General features: G+C 40.8%; 1 protein-coding gene across 2 annotated transcripts in view; it reads left to right on the forward strand.

Moving 5' to 3' along the window:
• The window catches only part of SPTLC3 (serine palmitoyltransferase long chain base subunit 3), a 79,623-nt gene extending 63,676 nt beyond the window's left edge, over nt 1-15,947 (forward strand). For both annotated transcript variants that reach the window (XM_033513189.1, XM_033513190.1), the window contains 4 exons: nt 569-695; nt 11,917-12,052; nt 13,013-13,142; nt 15,488-15,947. In XM_033513189.1, the coding sequence (XP_033369080.1) occupies nt 569-695; nt 11,917-12,052; nt 13,013-13,142; nt 15,488-15,601 (507 nt within the window). In that variant the 3' untranslated portion in view covers nt 15,602-15,947. The remainder of the gene's footprint in view (nt 1-568; nt 696-11,916; nt 12,053-13,012; nt 13,143-15,487) is intronic.
• The last annotated feature ends 3,851 nt before the right edge of the window (nt 15,948-19,798 follow it).

A 19,798-nucleotide genomic window follows, 5' to 3' on the forward strand; every position in this document is an offset into this window, starting at 1 on the left:
ATGCCAACAGTATATCAGTGGTTTTTCTAAGAGGACAGGTTGTGTTCTCAGTTACTGTGTTCTCAGGAAATGTTTAAACAATTATACTGACTCTGGCATGACTGCCACACTGACTGAAAGTTTTGATTGAAAATTTGTATGCTAATAGACAAAGATAGATCCTAGTAAGGTTGCTTTTCCTGGGTAAGGTCATGTGGCAGAGGACCTATACTGATGTCATATAGCCTTTGTTCCATCACCAGAGGAGAACTGAGCAGCATTATTTTAAGTGCAGCTGTTCTTTGGTCTTGAAATTATTTTGGCTCTTTTATAATAAGTCTTAGCACAGAAGTAAACATCATTCTATTCCAGACTTTTGTTTTGGCTGTAATTTCCCCACTTTTATGGTAAAACACCTGCCTGATGTTTCTTCAGGCCATGTATTAACAGTGGCAGCCAAGAATGTAATCCAGTAGCTGGTGAAACGTCCTCTTCCTTTTGCACATTCCCACTCCTGCAGTAGTTAAGAGGGAGATTCTGCTGTTTGGCCAGCTCAAAGCTCATTCATGCTTTGTTTTGCTTGTGTAAGGACCTTGTGGACTTTTTACGAACTCATTCTCACAGTGCTGTGTACGCCACATCCATGTGTCCCCCCGTAGCAGAGCAAATCATCAGGGCAATGAAATGTCTCATGGGACTGGACGGGACAACGCAAGGTAAGCCACCTTCCCTCCTTCCTTCACTTATTTCAGCTGCTACCAGAGCATCTCTCTGGGTACACTCACAAGCCAAACGTTCATCCAGCAAAGAAGTATTGCAATGGCAGTGCAAAAGAAATCTTTGTTATTATAAAATTAATACCCAAATCATCATATTTCTAAGTGCTGTCGACCCTGGGGTTTTTTTCCATGCTCATCCACACGCAGCAGGGATGGAAATCTTTTGGAGTTCTGGCTGTATAGTTGCCAGCCCATCCTGCTTTGCAGCAACAAATAGAAATACATGGATTTCCCTTGGAGTATATTCTCTGACTTTGTGGTGGGGTTCATAAGGAGATGCCTTCATTTATGGGCTATAGGTGTTGTCAGTTCAGCTTCTTTGTAAGTGTCAACCTTCAAAAAGGCAAACAACTCAAGCATGGGGCAACATTTCTGAATAGGTATTGTATGTTAAATAATAGTATGAGAAGATGATTATAATAATTCCTACCTCACTCAGGCATTGATTATGGTATCCTGAGCCTAGTTCTGTACTAACTTTTGTCCCAAAAGAACTGACTCCTTGGTGTCCTTATGAAAAATTAGATGTATTTCTATTCATCTCTTGAAGTTGCAGATGCAGCTATTGTCCTGTCCTCTGTGTGATGTGCTTTATCCTCTATGTGACATTTTATCCCCTGTGTAATATGGTTTTCTATACAACAAGCAACAAAACAACAGTGACATACCCATCTGTTATTGTTTCAAAGCAATGCTGATATGTGTTCAATGTTCTTGGGCTTAAATCCCAATATGGAGAAGAAGTGATTGAATTTGTGTAGTTTTTTTTCAGAGAGAAAAAAAGAGAGAGAGTCATGATATTCTTTAACACCCAGCTGATGATGCAGATTCTGCTCTGAATTGCAATCTCTTTTATAGTGGCCCAGCAGTGCTTTTTTCTCTTACTTTGAGACTAAAAGAATTAATTCTGTATTAGTCCTCCCAGATAGATAGATAGATAGATAGACAGACAGACAGACTGGGATAAGGTGGGAATGGAAGAGATAAAGGGTAGGTGAGAAGAGGTAAGAAAATGCTCTGCACTACTTGGTTGCAGTGCCCTAGAGGGCTGCTTCAAACCATAATAGATACAAGGCTATTGAGATATTCATCTCAGCACTTCAATGAGGCCAGAATTGACAAGACCCAGAGTACAGAAGGAGGGATAGATGATCCAGTCCCAGTGCCAAATGCTACTGAGTGCAAGGACAAAAGGCAGCAAAACTCCAGCACAGTGCGCTGACGATGAGGAAGCGATGCTATTGTCATTTTGGCAGAGAAGCCAGAGCATAAAACTGCTTCCAGCTTAAAACTGGATGGTCCCAGTTGCATGTGCTGATGCCTCCGTGTGTTTGGTGTAAGAGACCATCTCTGACATCTTTCTCATACCCTGGGCCGGGCACCGCTCCTGCCCTGGCGCTTGCCGTGAGAGGGCGGTCTGACACTGAGCCTGCCCGGGACTCGCTGACTCCGGCGCTCGCAGATGCTGCGTGTAAAACACCAAACATGCAGAGCATTTCCAGGCCTTCAAAGCCTGCTAAAAATGCTCTTCAGCTAGCGTGAGTCTGCCTGCAGTTCAGTGCAGGATAAAGAGGAGAACTGGGTTCAAGATGGAGTTTTTTAAGTTGTGCGTGTCTCTCTTAAGGCTGAGTTTGAAGCATTTTCCCTTCAACAAGCAGCATTGTTTAATGACACAGTGTTTGGATTTCTGCACAAAATAAGAGCTTATTAAGCCTTCTGCAAATCTGTTATGAAATAAATTAGTGCTCTGTCAGTTTTTTAAAAAATGTCTCGTAATGTGAAATGCAAATGAGTAGAAAAACAAATGAATAAATCATATATCACAGCTTAGACCATTGCACAAAGGCTAGCAAGCTGGCTGTGATGTGTAAAATTGTTTCTTGTCCTTCTGAGCCAGACTCATTATTTTAGTCTTTTAGGTTTCCTTTCATGTGGGCCTCCCTTCATTAGGCTGTCTTGTGGACTACAAAAAAACCCACAACCCGAAATACAGGAAAAAAATGCTATGCTGGACCACACTACAATGTGTTGCTTTGGCATCAGAGACAGGAAGGTGGTGGCATAGAAAGGAACAAGGAACAGAAGGGAGAAAGCACTGTCTCTCCTTCAATATTTTTGATTCCAAGGGCAATGACCTTGGCAGAGTTGTTTAGGTCCAGTGTCACAGAAGGTGGTAAATCCTGCACACTAGTAATTCTTGTGAGAACATGAGCTGTGGAGCAGAGAAGTTTCAAGTAAACCAAAGTTGCTGTGGGGTTGTATCAACCATGTGCTCTCTGGAAGCCTCTCAGATCCATAGGAGTTTATTTTGCAATTAATTTCAAATGACATTCTCTTCCCACTGGACAATTTGGGGAATCCTTTATAAGGAGATGTCCACCAATGGGTTGTCCTCCAGAGGTCATTTCTCAGGGAGAGTGAGCCTTGCAAAAATGACTGGAAATGTTTTAGACACTAATGAAATTAGAGTTTGCTAAAAAGTTCTATGTGAATTAGAGGGTGCTGGTTGGAAACAGAATGAAACAAGGGGACAACAAATGTGTTAACCCAGCATGTTATTACATCTGAGCTTTGTGACTCCTCAGCAGATGAATAGACAGCTAAGAAAAAGAAGACTGATTTGGTCATTTAAATTGCCACTCAGAAAAATCCATATTTTTTAGTCTTCTCTATTTTCTCAGATAAAAGACTATTACGGTCTCCTGAATTTCTTGCTAGTTATTCACCACTAATTTGTTAAGCAGCTGATTTAGAAAAGACTAGCACAGATGAAATTATGTAGTAGGCAATGCCAGAGCCCAGAAGTGCAGATACTGCTTGTGTATCCTGATGTGCATCCAATTGAGTCATCTTCCATATTTTCTTCCTTTGTTTTCAGTTAGCAAGAATATGGTTGTTTGGGAAAAGAATCAGGATATGCATTTCCAGGACAGGATCAGTTCAGGGGATACATGACTGCAGGATATGAGTAGATGTTTATGGGCCCAGGAGGTACTGCTTCATCACAAGGAAAGGAACAGGTTAGCATCTTCAGAATAATTCTGTGAAACCTGAACTGTTCGGCTTGAAATTACTCACAGCCAGTGTCTGTTCCATGCTGAAAGGCATAAACGTGTGGGTATGTCCCACATCAATATTTGTGATAGTTGTGAGACATGAATGTCATGATAATGTGGCTGGGAGGATACTGCAGAGCCCACAGCCAGCTATTACAGTTTCATTTATTTTGCCATATTTTCTGTGGTGACTCAAGAAAATGAAGAGTAAGAAATGCTAAATTAGGAGAAGGTAGTAGTTCCCTCAAAACTGATATGCAGCATTGTTCCTGCCCAGGAAGGAGGAACAGGTTGAGGTCAATATTACCAATATTTCTCGGGCAGCTATATCCAAAGAATCAGAAACTGACTACAAAAGATGCAATTGTGAAATCAGTTTTTTAGTGGAATAAAAGTCCTGTTTTTCTCAGTGCCACATTTTCCAGAACTCTGAAAATCGATATCTTGTAGAGCAAAACACATTTGTTCTTAGTAACATAACATCATAGACACTTTCATAGTTCCTATAATAGAGTTGTTCAAAAGTGTATGAACTTCTGGCAGCTGTATTTCCTCTAGTAATGTCATAAGGCAGCAAGTTCTCCAGTTCAGCTCATGTAGTCTATTTTAAAAAAAAAATCATTTTATCCCTCTTAAGCCTTTGTGGCCTTTTCATCTCAAATGTGTCTCTGCTCATTTATTAGGAAATATGGGAAGCAGAAGTTCCCATGGCATTTACCCTTTATAATTCATAATATAGATATTCTTTATGTGTTCTCCTCGTGGCTTTCTCATTACACCACTGGAGATACCGCAGGAAACTCAGCAGCTGCCTTAGTGGTTTTATCCCATGATGAGACTGGAGTTGACTCAGAGTGTTTGGACCCTGCACAAATTTGCAAGTACACTTACTTGCATGCAACACAGCCCCTCCAGCTGTGACCTTAGACCTTTTCTTCCTCCCCCCTTTCTGCATGAAAATACCAAAAGCATATTTTTACACTTAAATGTGATAGGTATAAAAGAGAACCATTAGGCAGATGGAGTTAAGGCTGCTGGGAAGTCCAAAGCAATTTTTTGGATGACTAATAATAGATAATACTGGTGTAAAAAGCAAGTTGCAGTATTTGTAGAGGAAGCAGTTTTTCTGTTTAATGCATGGCACACAATAGTTCACCAACAACAGTGGGCATTTTTCATGTTTTTATGGGATGCTGAAACATTTAAAAGCTTGTCCTCTGGAATCTACTAGCAGAAGATGTTTTGTTAAAAGATAATTCCTGAAACTGTTTAGATGGTAAGCATTTCTTTTAAATGTTCATTTACTTTGCTATTTGTGCTGATTAGTTTATCTCTTTCTTAACTACTAGTTTTCATTTTAGCAAACTTTTGAGTTCTTTTATTTGAGCTCATTCAGATTGTGAGAAATGGCAGAATGCTGCTTTCTGTTTCAGTTTGGCATTAAAGAAATAATTTTTAAAAGGTTCCTTTTTACGATAAGATCAGCCTCAGATTTTTTGTATAACTGGAGGACCAGGTCCTTAAAATTTCTCCAACATTTTCCTTGGCTATCTGTCCTCAATAGTCTTTTGAAAACATTAGTTTTGCTTTGTCAGGATCCTCTGTAAATTGAGAAACCTTAGCTCCACATCACTGTGACCTGACATAAACCAACACTGGTGAAAGGAAGTGCAGTCTTGTCCTCAATTTCTCCTCCCCCTGCCTCATGCCCCTTCTCCCTACGCCGGCATGAGTGTTCGTGCAGCCGTGCAATGAACTGAATCAGAGCACTGATGTAGCTGAAAAATAACCAACCCTCCCACAAATGGTTAGTCTACACCCCAACTGGTTCCCAGAGCCAATCTGCCATATGGCTCCACGAGCCCCAGTGTCAGCACTTGAGCAGCTGGAGCCGAGAGGAACAATCCATTTTGCAGCAAAATAAATCTGTGCCAGACGGGACTGATCATGAAACTATCACTGGAAGCTTTAAATCTGCCAGTGACTTAGTGATGGACCCCTTGGACCTGCTCAAAGCAGCTTGCAGAATCAATCATGCTAAAGCCTATTTTTTCAAATCCTCGTTTTGCTGCTTCATTCTGAGGGGATTGCTTCTCTTAGGTCCTCAGCAAGCAGAATGCTTAAACCCTGGCTTAATTTTAAGTTAATATTCCCAGTGAGTATGTGGTTACTTGTCATGGTGGCTCCATGACTAGGGCTCCCAGTCACAACAGCAGTGGTGATATTAGTGATGATAATACGCTGCCACAATTGTTATTTGTCTAAGCTGAACATCACAGATGTTCTCCCAGCAGTGGATGATGGAACAGAGCTAAATTCTGACATCTTTGCTCAAAATGAGTGAGACATGCTGTTCTGGTGGAGACACCTGTCATGTGATCCACCTGCCACAGGACATCAAATGTATCCATGGAGGCTCAGTTGATCTGAACAAGCAGGGGCTTTGGACTAACAGTCTTTGCAGTGATTTGCAAGATCTCTGAGGCTTAATCAATTTCTACTTCATTTGCAGTTACTTTTTTCATATTCAGAGTTAAGCCAGTGCTGCACTCCTCTATCAGACCCTGCCCATGGATAGATGTTCCCTGTATCCTGACATCAGCATCAGCTTCAGGCAGAGGAGGGATGTCAGACATCTGTGTCTGTCACAAGCTTTGCTTTCCCCAGGGACAGCAGCAGGCAGCTCCATGTCACAATCCCCTTCCCAGGGTGTCTTTGCTGCCAGAAGGGAGCGAGGATCCCTCCTCTGCTGCAGATGCTGCTGGCTCTGTGGTGCCCAAGGAATCCAGCGCTGTTCTCAGCCTGCCAAGCTGAGCAGAAAGCAGGAAAGTGCCGTTCCCAGCGGTGTTTGGACCCCTGGCACCTCAGAAACACCTGATGGGATGCAGATGGAGCATGTTGTGTGCCTGCTGGTTTTCAGCAGGACAGACCTGCTGTGTGATCCATCTCCTGTGCTGGGAGTAACCAGGGCTCAGCCAAGGCTGGCTGCTCTGTCCCTGCATTGTATATCTGGATACAGATGAGGGACTGGGTAGGCAGATCTGACTCATTCAAAAAATTAAGTAAGAATGACCGAAACTTTGCAGTTTTTCTCCTTTCTGCTTCAACTGAAATTGCCATTTTTCTTCCCTTAATCTTCTCTGAAAAGTGTTTTGCAGCAGTTCACAGTTAAAATAAGTCCTTAAGGGATTATTTAGCAGCTGAATTCAGCTGAAATTACTAGATTTCTAGCTAGCATTAGATTGTAGAAGTAAATGTCTTCACTTCTCCCCAGTTCATAGCAAAGTTATATTTTATGAAGATTGTTTTATCTGAGAACGTATTTCCTTTAGGCACCCTGGTTTTATAGCATTCTATTTGTGATTTAATGCACATGGAGGTACATGTGTGTTACTCTTATAATGGAACCAGAGGAAAAAAATTAAAATCTGCAATAGTTCAGTGAGAAAGAGCTATTGTTTTCCAGTTTTTTTTCAGCCTGTGGAAGATTGCCTTTTTCTATCTAATTGTTAGTAGAGGAAGGGAGGGAGTTGAGTGCTCCATCCAAGGAACACTGACACTGGTATGTAAAAGCTCAATTGTGTAACTAATTATCTAGAAAGAGCCTATGAAACAACAGCTGGAGAAGATGAAAGCAGGTGGATTTGTGTCTTGAAGAGTCCACCACATTCCAAAAACCAGTACAGTGTGGGGTCATCTTTCATGGCATGGGTTCAGGAAAAATAGCTCTCCTTCACCTCCTACACCTGAGATCTCAATATGAAAGGTTACAGGTTGCTTATTCCTCTTTTCAATGGACTGAGTCACAACTTCCAAGGGTAGGAGCCTACAGGAAGAGTTCAAAGGTGGAATGTTTGTGCAGGAATTTAACACAGGCAACTTCTCTGCTTATGAGCATTTTGCAGGAGGCAAAAGCAGACATCTCTAGAAGAGGAAAACAAAGTTCTGTTTTAGAGAGCTGGTAGTTTAGCTGCCTCTTTTGCTGCCAGGATAAGGTCCTCAGCTGGCATGAACAGCAAAGTTCTGTTGAAGTGCAGAGCTGTGCCAGGTAAAGCCAGCCTAAGATCAGGCCCTAGGACATGTAGTCAGGATGCCTTCCTGATGTCAGGTGCCCTGCAAGTGTGTGACAAAGCTTCTGCCAAGTCTATTACTCCAGGTGTCTCTCTTAAAAAGCTTGTTGCTTCAAAGAAATTATGAGCAAACTACTACATTTTATTATTTCTCTCTCTCTCTCACCTTCTTTTTGTATTTTTCTTTCAACTAAACCATACTGATTCTGAGCTATAAAGCTTTGTAAAAGCCTGCATAAATTAATGAGCTAAAGCCAGCAGTATTCAATGATGCATGTCACATAAAAATGTAATCAGCATTTTTCCAAGAATTGCCAACACCTAAAAACTTTGCAGTAAACCATATATTTTTTAAGTGGTGCAACCAAATGAAAACTCTACATTTGCCAGCAGAAGGTGGATTGCTGATGCAGTAAATCTGCTTTTCTTGTACCATCCAGGCAATTAATCCTTTATTTCAGAAAAATCCCCATAAACCAGCTGTGTGTGTTCCCAGCAGCGTAAAGATAACTTGTGAAATTTGGGAATTGTTTCACTTTTTCAATCATTCACTTTCCCCTCTTTCTGTACCTTCTTAATTCAGCCAATAAGAAGATATAGAGCACTTAATAAAGTCATTCTCAGCCTTAGTTGAATACTCTAGAGCATTAGTGTGCTTAGTTTTAAATAGAGGATGGATGGTTTTCCCTGTTCAGGCTGTTTTTTTCCAAACATATGCTGTGTTGTGGTTCACATATTTCATGGAATATAACTCTCTGGATATGCTGCATGCTGTGCTATAAGCTCTTTGCATAGACTGTAAATCCTCAAGGATTTGGCAAAGTAAGAATTTTGTAACACATATATTTACTGTCTAGGGACCAGATCCTCTAATTATTCCCATACAGGTAAATTCTTACACTTACATAGATGCAGCCATATTCTTTTAGCTCAAGGGTCTGCTCAGCAGACTTTCACTCAATAAATATTAAAGGATGCAAGATCCCAGCATCAAAGAGAATGCTTTCTAAATGTGGTGCCTTTAGTTAAACATCCCACAGTGAATTTGGACTAAGACCTGATCCTATGCTGAATTCATCACTCTTAATCTGCGGTGTGGGGGGAAAATCAGAAAACCAATGAGACAAAAATAAACATTTTGCTCAGATCTGCCTCCTTATCTGCCATTGGAAGGTCCCATAAAAGAATGAAAAAGAGTGTTGAAATACAGCTACAAATTGAAATGGTTTTATTGCTCTTATTGGGACAGCATATAAGAAGTCTGTGTATATGATGTGTGTCTGTGGTCTTTGACCACAAAACTTAACATGAGAAAGGAAAGTGTTGACATTTGTTAAAGAAATAGGTTCGTCCCAGCCACCCACCCACAAATACTGTGTGTAGCAATCATCTCCTAATGTTCTTTTTTTCCCTCCAGATATATGTGAGTTCTCTGATCTTTTATTTGGCTCTTTAATGCATCCCTGCAAATGAAATTAGTATTCTGGGATGTTGCTGAAACATTCAAGTGGCTCTTTTGCATCAGCACTGGCTGTCTTGAAACGAGCTCCAAAGGGAGTCTTGAAAGGGGGGATCTCACATCACAAACTGGTTGAGGATGTAGAATCAGGAAAGGAAGATTAGAAAAGGAAGAGGTGTTTGATTTTGGGGGGTTGTCTGAGCCTCCTCTTTCAGCTCTAAAGTTTCCTTAGCTGGAGTCTAAATTTCCAGCACCAAAAATAAGTAGAGACAAAACTGTTCAACTCCGGGCCCTGCGCATATGGTTTGATAAACAGCGAAGAGCACAGCCTGGAATCCTGCATGGCTCACACTGTGTTTCCAGCTCTGTGGTAAACACATGAATAGAAAGGAGAAGGCAGCAAGTCTTAAACTGCACTCGCCAAGAACATCTGCATTTATGAAAAACTTTCCCTAACTGAAAATCTAGTAGTTTCAAATGCTTTCCAACTGAGAGTTTGGAAACTAGCTCAGGGGCTGCTAAGATAGCAAGAAACAGCAGTGGCTTTGAGCCCCCAGTTCAGGTTACTCCCCCACCCTCCTCCTCCTAACTTGGACATTGAGGAGGTGCTAATAACATCTTCACAATTTCTAACAAGGGAGAAAAGTCTCTATTTAGACTTCAACCACATTATTCTGTAGTTCTCTAAATCCCTGTCCTTACCATCATCTCCCCTTCCCTCCTCCTCCTCCTCAATACTTCCTCCTGTTTCTTTGAGATCTACTACACCAAAAATATTTTTGGAAATACCACAGACTATTGTTTTTATTAGTGACTGGAAAGCTTTGTAGTAGGATGCTTTTGTGTTTCATTTGTTTTCCTTGCTCTGGCACAGCTGTTTTTGCTTTAGCAGCTTTAGAGAGATGGTTAAACTATTTGTGGCCTTTTCTAACCCAGCAGATCTCTTCCACTGAGTGCTTTAAACTGAATGACTGAGACTGTAAGTAACAGGTTGTCTGCGTGGGCAGTTTTGTGCATAAAGTTACAAATGCACTGTTTTTATGAGATATTTTAATTTGTTCAAGCAAAACTCCGATCACTGTGAAGCAAGTCCCAGTTTCCCTATAAATTTCCCAGCCAGAATGCTGACAGAACCTTGACTCAGGAGGATACAGAGCAAATGAAGTAGTAGATCTTGTCTAAACCTACACATGTTCAGAAATATTAATGGAAAAGATGTTCATGTAGATGTGGTGATCCCTACTTCAGCCAAGAGGGGGAAGGAAGAAAAGCCAGAGCAGATGGTGGGGCTAGAATGTGGTCTGAGGACAAACCTGCCAAGGTGGCATGTAGCTGCTACAAATGTCTTACTGGTTACACAGAGAAAGATGGGGAATGAGGGAATGGGCATCCAGTCAGAGGATGGTGACAGCAGAAAGTGGTAAATGAAGAATGAAGCAAACAAAATGTAAAGTAAAATGAAAACGTAAATGGAGAGTGAAAACATAACACATCTGTGCAAAGGCAAAGGGAAAAGCAAAGGGAAAAGAGGAAATGAGTTGCACTGGAGGTTTTAGTGTTCATGTCTGGTGACATAATGTAAGTGATATTGAAAATAATGGGCTGATGAACAGCAGGAAAATGGAAGGTAAGAGTGTAACTGTGTCCTGCTAAACCCCAGTCTTACCACACATTCTCACCACCTCTGCTGGGCAGACACAAGCTGCTGAGCAGCAATTTGGTTTAGAGACCTGCTGTGCTTAACAGTGGCTTGGCAGTTTGTTTCTGGCAAGGTCAGGCACGTGGCAGAGCTGGCTGGATTTGGCTGTGTGAACTTGGGCTGGCACTGGGCAGGTGTGTGGGTATGGAGGAGGTGGCACCATCCCTGTCAGCACCTCACAGCAGTGGAAAAGCAACACGTGGATCAGCTCACTGGATATAATGCAGGTGGAGTGGTGAAAGGACATATTCCATCTACTATTACAGTAATGTAGTGCATGTTTCTTACCTCTTTATGCAATAGGTTGGGAAGCAATTGCACTTGTCAGAAGTGGCAATTTGTGGCACTGCAAAAGAAAGGTCTTTCCAAGCACATTTTTTTCTTTGCTGTTTTTTGTCTTTTTCCTTTATTAAAAAATAATTGCTTTCAACTCTCCTGTCAGTTTTGCTGGGGGTCCCATCTGTGGATCCATGACTAAATGAGGCCAGGGACAATGCAGAGATAAGAGTTAGATTGAGAAAGAACATACTCAATCTACATACCCAGTCTGCACTACTTCTCTGTAGGTGTGTGTCATCTAGGAGGTTTTATTTAGCACAACGAAGTCCAGGGAATTATCCACATGTTTATCCCCAGACAGGGACTGTTGTGCCCAAGAGAAGGCACCTCACAAGTACAGGAGTATCAGCCATCCATCCTACAATGCCATAGCAATCAATGTAGTTGCATTCAGCTCATTCTATGTTTTTCTTCTCAATCAAATAGCAACATTTACATTTCAGCCAAACTGTTATCCCCATCCCTGATTCTTGCCTCTGACTAGACTCCAGTTATGATCTCTGCACTGACAGTTCTCCTGACTGACTTGTTTCAGGGCTCCAAAGGGTGCGTCAGCTGGAGAAAAACACAAGGTACTTCAGACGAAAACTGCACGAAATGGGCTTCATCATTTATGGCAATGATGATTCTCCTGTTGTTCCCTTGCTCCTTTATATGCCTGGTAAGATAGGGTAAGTACTGAAAAAACTTGCTGGCAAAAAAAGCACTATTCAAGTTTGTGGGTTGTTTGGTACACACTGCAGAAGATAATGTTCTCTGTGGTAGGTGCTTCCCAGGAGAAACATACACTGTTATTTGAATTCATCATTTAGTTCTGCTTTCTTTTAAATTTGCCCCTAGGTTTAATTTTGAGTTGTTCCAGATGCCAGAATTTAAAAATCTTTCTCTTTTCCTTTTTAACATGGGCCAGAATAATACTTTTGATAACATTCTGAATTTGAATTTTTTGGTCTTGATTTTGTAATCATTAAAGGAGACACGTTGCCTTTGATGTATGGATGCTTTTTTTTTCCCCCCATCTCATCTTTGAATGGTCTTTGCATGTTTTACCATTCAGTTCCTCTCAAGTAGCACTTGTGCACTGACTTGGGCACACAGACCAGAAACCAGTAGTAGCAAAATGTAAGTGTTGAGCTGTAGGGAATATTTCAGGTGGTTTAGGTCTTGTACATGCCACACAAGCCTTCCTAACTGGCAGAGCAATTGTGAGAGCAGATAAACCATCACACAGGTTGATTGTTGGTGAACATCACACCTACTGATGTCCAGGAACCAAGCATTCATACCTTCCATGAGCCCAACCTCTTCTGTCCTTAGGGACTGTGAATGCCCACATGGTTTGATTTGTACTCAGGGACTTTAATTGACATAAATGAATACTGTCTACCCTGCAGAGCCCTCTCTGCCTTCACATTTCCAGTATTTCTCAGCCACTTGGCTTCATGAGACACTAAGCAGCAAAGATTCTCAGTCCTGCTGGTAAAATCCTGGCTTTTATGGAAATTGGTGGGAATACTCAATCAATTGAAAACAGGATTTTATCTACTACATGTGAATGTTTTCTGTCTGTGTTCAGTTTATTTGAGATAATGTATTTTTGATTTTTCTCCTTCTACTTTTTCTCTCCTTAGGGCTTTTGCAAGACGCATGTTAGAAAAAAATATCGGGGTGGTCGTGGTTGGGTTTCCAGCTACTCCTATCACAGAATCCAGGGCTCGGTTTTGTGTGTCAGCTGCACATACACGGGAGATGTTAGACACGGTAAGAGCAGCAGATGTCCTGCCCAAATTAACTTCAGCTGCAAAGGAGGCTGGGAGAAGCTGTGCCTCTGTTACTTTGAATCTCAATAATTCATTTTTACATTTGTTTTCCTGGCCTTGTCACTTGATCTTTAAAGGCATTTGAGCCTGATACATTTTATTTTCTAAAATAAATTATGGGACATTTAACTTCTTATGTTCTTCTATTTCTAATAGTGACCAAATCTGTCATCACTAATAAAAAACTACATGGCCAGCACAGCAAGTTAAGTGCTAGGTCAGAACTATCAGAGTAGGAAACCTGAAACTATATGGAAATAACTGAAAATCAGGTTTTTCATACCCATATTTCCATTCCATATTTCCATGTGTTTCTTGAATTGCAGAAATATATGGGACAGCCTTGGGGGTACAGGTGGAAATTGCAAACAGTATTTGGAACTGTTTGAACCTAATCAAGTTTAATTGGTGCTGTCTGGCCAGTCTCAGTTCTCTATCTTTCTCTGATATCAGAAATACCATTAGGAGTATGTTGAGACTTCCATCACAAACCTCTGTTCCAACACAGAAATGTGTTTAAAATAAACTCTTTGAAATTTTCCATTTCTTTTTTTTGCCGAAGGTGTTTTTGGCCTGGCTTGAGATGCGTTCTTTCATTCTCAGCATAAGCCAACTTAGAGGCATGAAACAAAGAGGCTAAACAATAAATTTCAGGCTTTGCTTTTCCTCTCTCTGCACGAGTGTTGATGGTCAAGGCTAAAAATCCTTGAACGTGGAAAGGCATGTGAGTTAAATGTGCCGCTGTTCATGCAAACATACCTGCAGAGAGCTCCTGACTCTCCTTTTGCATCCTGAGATGTACCTGGATGTGGAGGCTGGAGCCCTGCCTGCTGACCAGCTCCCATACCAGTGTAGATAGCTTTGAAACAACATCAAAAACTGCTTTGCATGTATGCAGTGTTAAATCCCTGCTGCTTTTAAAGGTGCAGTAGTTATTAACAAGGTACAATAGCATCAAGGTAGTATTTTGTAGAACAGATCATAGTTACGTTCTTGTGTTGGTCATTACCAGCTCTTGCTGTTTGACTGTGAGGATTTTATTTATGTCACTGGCAACAGGCCATGAAGTTGATCTGAAGATTCATCTCCTGAGGTTGCTGCTTTGATTTTCTTCCTTTCCCCCCACCCCCAAATGTAAAGCTCATTTTTGGGCTGTCACTCTGCATTCACTTCCTGCTACCTGCAGCTTGCTGCTTCCAGGGAAGGTCTGACACTCCCCAGTCATCCCTGAACGTGCTTTGCTTTTGCCACAGTGCTCGTGGCACTCTTACAGCACATGGAATGGAAATGCCCTGAGTTTAATTACTTGCAGAAAGAAAGCTTTTAGGACAAAACACTTTGTGACTGTGCCTAAACCCAGGGTAACAATAGGTAGCAGGCACAATGAAAACGTTTCCCTCTGGCAAAATTTGTTTTGTATCTCAGCCTGGAACTAAAGAGGAAAGATCCATGAAAGGGCAAGATCCCAAGAATTACTCCCTTAATGATCTGGAAGATATCTTTCTGCATAAATCATTACTAAATTACTTCTTTTTGTTGTAAATTGCTTCTTTTTGTTCATGACCTTGTTTAGTGGCTTAACAGAAATGGGCTCAAAATCAAAATTGCTGTTGCCTTCTTCGATGCCAAAAGGTTGGCTGCTCTTGAATGGGGGTCAGATGCTGCAAAACACTGAGCTGCTTCCCTATGGTACAGAGTTCCTTGGCTACTTTTCGAATCCACTGGGGACACAGCTCAGCAAATTGCATTACGGTATTAATGAACAAAAAATATTTGTCCCTGTGATATGTGAAATACTGACATTCACTAAAATCACCTTAACCAATTCAGACTGTTTATGCTGACTCTGCTCAGCACTGGGAGCTGAGCACTGCCCAAGAAAATACATTGGGAACTCCAATCTTTGGGAGCTATGGAGGAAAACTGAAGTATAGCTTCACACATTTCTTTTGCACAAGCAAAGATAACTTTTTATCTTGGTTCTTACCAAGATAAGTGCTTTTGAAAAAGTAATTTTTTTCATCTGTGCTCAATTAATGTACTTACTAATAAACCATAATCTACTGAAGGAGTAAATTCCTTTCTCATAGATGCTGTTGTACATCTACAACTGCACTGATGTTCACTGTTGTAGAATGAATCCAAAATTTTCCCATTTGTCCTTTTAACTTTCTCTAGTTGATTTATTATTTTTTTTTAATAATCTTCTTGTTCTTCAGTGAAGTAGAAGTTACTAGAACTTCATTTCTTTTCCAGTAGGATTGACAAAGTATCATGGTCTTACAGGTTTTGAATGCTCTGGATGAATTGGGTGATTTTCTACATCTGAAATATTCCCGGTATTCCAAGTCATCTCATCCTGAACTGTATGAAGAATCTAGGCTTGAACTTGAAGATTGAGTTTTCCACCCATGAAGAGAACATTATGATGCTATGAAAGGGTGGAAAAACTGAAAACTAAACAATACAAATGCATTTCTTCCCTTCTAAGGACAATTTTTATTTCGCAGTTAATTGAAATGAGGGGAAGCTCGGGTGTTGCATCACTTTGTATCAAATTTCTGTATTCAAGAGACTGAAATATTGATACAGATTTGCCTCCCCAGGAGATCTGTCCTTCTTAAGGTGTTTTTGATGCAGAAAGAATGGATCCATTGATCCAGTTGCTAACGTACTGCTTTTGATATGGCCCTTTTTTATGAAGAGTCTTCAGATAGTCTTAATTGTGACTGAAATAATAAAGTTTTAAAAGTTAATAGGTTCCAGTGTAATATAGCTGAGCTTCATCAGTGAGACTGACTTTGATCTGTTAAAGAGCATAAATGGAGACGCCGGTGTGGACTGCTACAAAGGAATGAGCAGCAAGTGACCTCTTTAGCTAAGTTGCACTATCATGCATTTCTCCAAGGACAGAAAGTGTTAGAAAAAGGCTAATGCAGAGAACAAGGAATGTAGCCTGATGAGATCGTGTATTTCTGACAGCAGGTTATGGAAAGTGAAAATTCCTCCTCTCCAGAGACATTTTCTTGGTCACCTAAATGCACTCTAAACTTTGAATTGTACAAAAATTTGTGCTGAGACATAAACAGAAATGCTTTTCTGCCAACTCGTTTGAGTTACAAGCTATCACCTCTTATCAGTACCGAAGTTCTTCAGCAGGCTTCCTCCCTTTTTGTGGAGCAGTAGTAAATAATTTTAATAAACATTTAACTTTCCCGTAAAAACCTTGATCAAAACAGTCAGATACTTGCAGTTCACAAACTGCAGATGACATTTATGGGCCCATTCCTAAGTTTCTTGAACTACTTATGGGCCTCATAAATGCACTAACAAGTTCATAATGCCGAAGCTGTTAGTTACACAGAACGTGAAGTTCAAGATACCATAAGCAGTTCTGCCACCTGTTAAATAGAAAACTCCACCATTTCTATACATGCTACAGTCATCCATGAAATAACATTTCTTGAAATATTTTTGTCTGTTTTATGCATGTCGGGGGTTGGTCTGTCCAGGGGGTTTTTTTTGAGTTGTTTGTTTTTCAAGTAATTATTGTATTTCCTGAAGAGGAAGATGCCCTTGTCCCCCCTTGTCCACTGCTTGAGTGACAAATGCTCAAAGCTACCTGAAGGAATTGTTCCAGCCAGCACTTTCCCTGCAATGCCAGCAGCCACAAGAATCAGGGTTGTGTGGGCTGAGTTACTGGAAGGAGATTGGAGGCTTTTTCCATTTTATTTTTTTTCCCCAGTGTTGAAAAGCAGTTCTGCAGCTTTAAGAATGAACTCCAAACAATTCCACGCTATCAAATGTCATTGTAAACACATCAGATGAGAGATGTTTAGCTTTCTGTTGCACAGATGTACCACACTTTCATGTTCTCTTGAAAGCTGTGGTGTAAACTTAACCCACAGCTGCAATATTAGATTTAAGAACAGAACAATTAAATTGCGGAGTACCAATTACACTATATTACTCCCTGCTTGTTAAAGCAGCTTTCAGGATATAACAAGGCTGACTGATTATGAGGGCCCATTTTTTGTTGGATTTTTGTTGTTGTTGTTGTGCAAGTTAATAAAAATCCAGTGGTGCTATAACTTTAAGAATTGATTACAACACATTCCGTAATATCAAATGTCGGCTTTAGGAAATGTTTATCAAGGGCTGGGGGAGGACTAAGCGTTGTATCATGTGATTCTTCACCGTGCTAGATGGACTTGAAAAGCACTGCAAAGGTTCAGGGGAGCTGAGTTTGTGGATAAGAGCAAACTCACTGTATAAATGTTTAAATATTCAAGCACAGGACAAAGAGAAATTAGGAAACATGAACTTCATCTTGGAGTAACCTGGCAGTTTGTGGTGCACAGCTTTGTTACGTGCAGGGTGGGTGAGTGCACTTTCCGTGAAAGGAGGTGGGTTGAGAAATTTCCACAACCTGTTCCTTGAGGAAAAGTACTGGGTTTGATATATCACTTTTTGATCTCTACTGCTGAACATCTGTGGCCAGATCCTCAGTTGACTTCTGACCTTCCATCTTGGGGTATACAGCCATAGTTTATATTTCAGCAAACATTATTACACGTGCTGTTGCAGGCAACACACTATTTCCCTCAAAGAGAGACCTGAGATTGATTAAACTACAGAGTGATCACTTTCTGTACCCCAATAGGGGAATGTTTTCAGTCTAAAGCCGAATTCTTCCTGCCCTCAGAACATTACTCTCACTCATATTAAGGAGACAGGACAGCTATTTTTAAGAGACTGTCAGTTGATTTATTATGTGCTCTCTTCTGATTTCTTCCATCCCTTACACACTAGAGAAAGTACACACTGACTACCCCTGGGCTTGGGGAACAGTTAGGGAGAAATCTCTGCTCCACTTGTGCAATAATAAAACTCCCAGGAACTTCAGTCTTTTAGATTTTCCCCACGAGGTTTATAGTCTGGCACTTCTAACAGTGTGGAGTTTCTCCTGGTTTGCTCCAATTTTAATAGATTTAGATCTGATCAGCATTTGAAGACTCTATTTTAGCTCATGTCTGAAAAAATCTGAGTAGCCATTAGGGAATTTGCACCTCTAGTACAGGATCACGTATTTCCTAGAATGTGCTCCCTCTTCAGGCATTCATGTTCTTGGAAAACATAGTTCTTTGCAATTGCTTTAGAAGATTTTGAAGAGCTGCCTTCCATAAATTAAAAAAATGCTCAAGCTGCCATATTTTAATCCAGTGGAAACGTAAGTATAACTACACTAACTTTTTGTGGGCAATCTGCATCCTGTTATCCTATGTAAAATCTTGATTGACCTTTATGATATGGGAAAACTCTAGAATTTCTGTTTGACAGAGAAATTGAATTGTTTGCCCTTTCCTGCACCTTCATCTGTTCTCATCTTTTTGAAAGTCTTCATCTCCTGACCTTATCAAACTTGTGAAGGTGGTTCCCCCTTCCACTTCTGTCTTTTTCTATTGTTCTCTCTGTTCTGCTCTTTTCTTTTGGGGGAAAGCACACAGGCAGCTGCAGTGGACCTGAGTGCAACAGTTGGCTTTCTGGGCATTGCCTCACTGCCTGCTTTTCCTGGTTCTCATCAGCTCCTGCAGACTTTAATATTACCAAGTAAAAAATTGGTGCTGAATTTCTATGCTGAACCTAACCTGAACTGCCCAAGCTGTTGAACCAGGAATGGGTTTGTTCTGTCATTTATGCAAATGTAGATCAGGTTAAGTCTTGCTTTGAAGTCAATACTGTTGGTTTAGAACTAGTACAACTGTGAGAGGAACGTGTCAGTGTGAGGTGAGCTGCCTGCATTTGTTTCAGAGGGGTTTGAACACTGGCGTCTCCAGACTGTTTCACAGCCGCTGCTCTTCACAGGGGACCAAGATATGGAGTGGATCTATTTAAGGTAGGATTTCAGCTGGGTTTTATTTTCTTTCTTTTTTTTTTTTTTTAAATGTGTTTGGTTGAAGGTGTGTTGCATATTTCCCTGTCCTGCTGAGACAGGGAATAAAGTAGTGATGTATGAAAAGCAGTCTGTATTAAAGGTGTTTATGTACTTTATAGCCTGCTTCGAAATCCAATAGAGATTCTCTAATATATGATCTGCTTTTTATTTGTTTAATGGAAGTTTAATTGTTCTGCAATTTAAAACACAGATCAGGACCAAATTTTAAAGAAACCACACCACCAGCCTAGAAATTACAGATGTCATGCCATTATTGGCAGCTGAACATTCGAGCCTCCAGATGCCTTCAAAAGCAGCATCTAGGTGTTTCCCTCATTTACTCACACATCCAGGGTGGTTTGTGCTCCCTGCAGATCAGTCACAAGACAATGAGAACTCACTTTATCTATTGGGGTGGCAGAGCTTCAGACTTGTCAGGATGGTCCCAAAACCACCATCCAGCTGACCACACAAAATAATAGTTCAGCAACACCGGGACAGGAGTCCAGGGTCTGAGTAAGGCTGGTTGCTCAGCACTTACTGAAGAGGGGAGTGCATTTCCACATATGTAGCATGTCACTGACAAGTGGCATAAGCAAGCAAAGATAAATCCATTTGTAGCACGTGGTAACCAAATGAAAAGCATAAGTGTAGTGGCACAG

The sequence above is a fragment of the Parus major genome, chromosome 3 (assembly GCF_001522545.3).
Source record: "Parus major isolate Abel chromosome 3, Parus_major1.1, whole genome shotgun sequence".
NCBI classification, from domain to species: domain Eukaryota; kingdom Metazoa; phylum Chordata; class Aves; order Passeriformes; family Paridae; genus Parus; species Parus major.